General features: G+C 39.5%; 1 protein-coding gene across 1 annotated transcript; it reads right to left on the bottom strand.

Annotated features, from left to right (window-relative positions):
* Nucleotides 1-547: 547 nt before the first annotated feature.
* On the bottom strand, nt 548-1,214 carry LOC122068508 (40S ribosomal protein S7-like; the record flags this gene model as incomplete). Its single annotated transcript, XM_042632384.1, has 2 exons — nt 548-879; nt 1,032-1,214. Coding segments are annotated over 2 exons (306 nt in total), but the record flags the coding sequence as incomplete, so codon positions are not given.
* Nucleotides 1,215-1,221: the final 7 nt, after the last annotated feature.

The raw sequence follows: 1,221 nt of genomic DNA, 5'->3' as shown, positions 1-1,221 counted from the left end.
GTTTTTGCTGTGATTAACCCACATTTCGAAGCTCAAGTAGAATTTAGAGCATTCCAAAAACTTGAAGATCCAACTACAAGGAAACAAATAGTCTGACACGATAGAGCAAATCCCATATATCAGAGTCGAGTCCATGAGAGAGACAAAGAAAGTGAACAAGGGCTTTATTTATGGGGAGCCTTCCTTCTTTTCTTCACCTTGGTCCACCCTCTTTCCCCTCTTTTACTTTTGCCGAGTTTTTTTTTTCCCTTTTATCTCGTATATCAGAGTTCTTGGGAGCTCAGGCTTGAATCACTAAATTGACTTTGTGTTTGTGTTTTAGACAAAAGGGTAATATGCCAATTCAAATCCTCACTTCACAAAGACTTCTGACAAAGGGTACAAACATAATTTAATATTATGCAGACATTCTCTAAAAAAGTAGCACTGTAAATTACCCTATAAAAATGGCAGCTAAAACCTTAGTGTTCACAAGAGATTAATGAGCTGGTCCTAAAGCCCGAGCAACCAATGCAGTCAAACTAATTCGGCTTTGAAAATGACACACTTCAGCACCAAAAAGACTAAGCAAATTTACTTTTTGAGAAAAAATTTTGAGTCTTCTACAAGAACATAGTCTCAAATTTCAGGGGATAAGACCATCTATCACACTTCCTGAACCAAAAAGTGCTGAATCCAAATGCACGGTCAAAATTTCAATTCAATAAAGAAACATAGCAGCTAGAGATTCATGATAATGGAGTATCATCGGTATTTTTATGCCTCGGTGGTAATTGGGTATTCGAACACAACATCTTTCCCTGAAAGCTTCCGGTAAACTCCTGCAAATGTCTCAAGCTTGTACTCAGTATTGTTCCGCTCCTTCGAGTCCAGGTAAATCTGCCAAAATCCACACACCAAAATGTTAGGAAAAAGCAAGTAGAAGCAAGCTATGAAACCACACTACCAAAACAGTAGGATCAATACGGAACTCGGTCCAAAATCACTAACTTGTTACAGTAATGTAAAATGAACACTGGAACAGCTTATACCTTGATTATTTTGGACCCATCAATACGGTATCTGATACGTTTCCCAATAATCTCTCCAGGGTAAACAACATCCTCCAGCATGGCATCGTGCACAGCAGTTAGTGTACGGCTGCGAGGTCGCTGAACAGCAGAGCCCTTCTTTGGAGGTCTCAAGATCCTTCGGGTGGCAATAATGATCACCTCCTACCAA

The sequence above is a fragment of the Macadamia integrifolia genome, unplaced genomic scaffold (assembly GCF_013358625.1).
Source record: "Macadamia integrifolia cultivar HAES 741 unplaced genomic scaffold, SCU_Mint_v3 scaffold4020, whole genome shotgun sequence".
NCBI lineage: Eukaryota > Viridiplantae > Streptophyta > Magnoliopsida > Proteales > Proteaceae > Macadamia > Macadamia integrifolia.
Note: the sequence above shows the minus strand (reverse complement) of the source record. Positions and strands in the feature narration are given on the sequence as shown.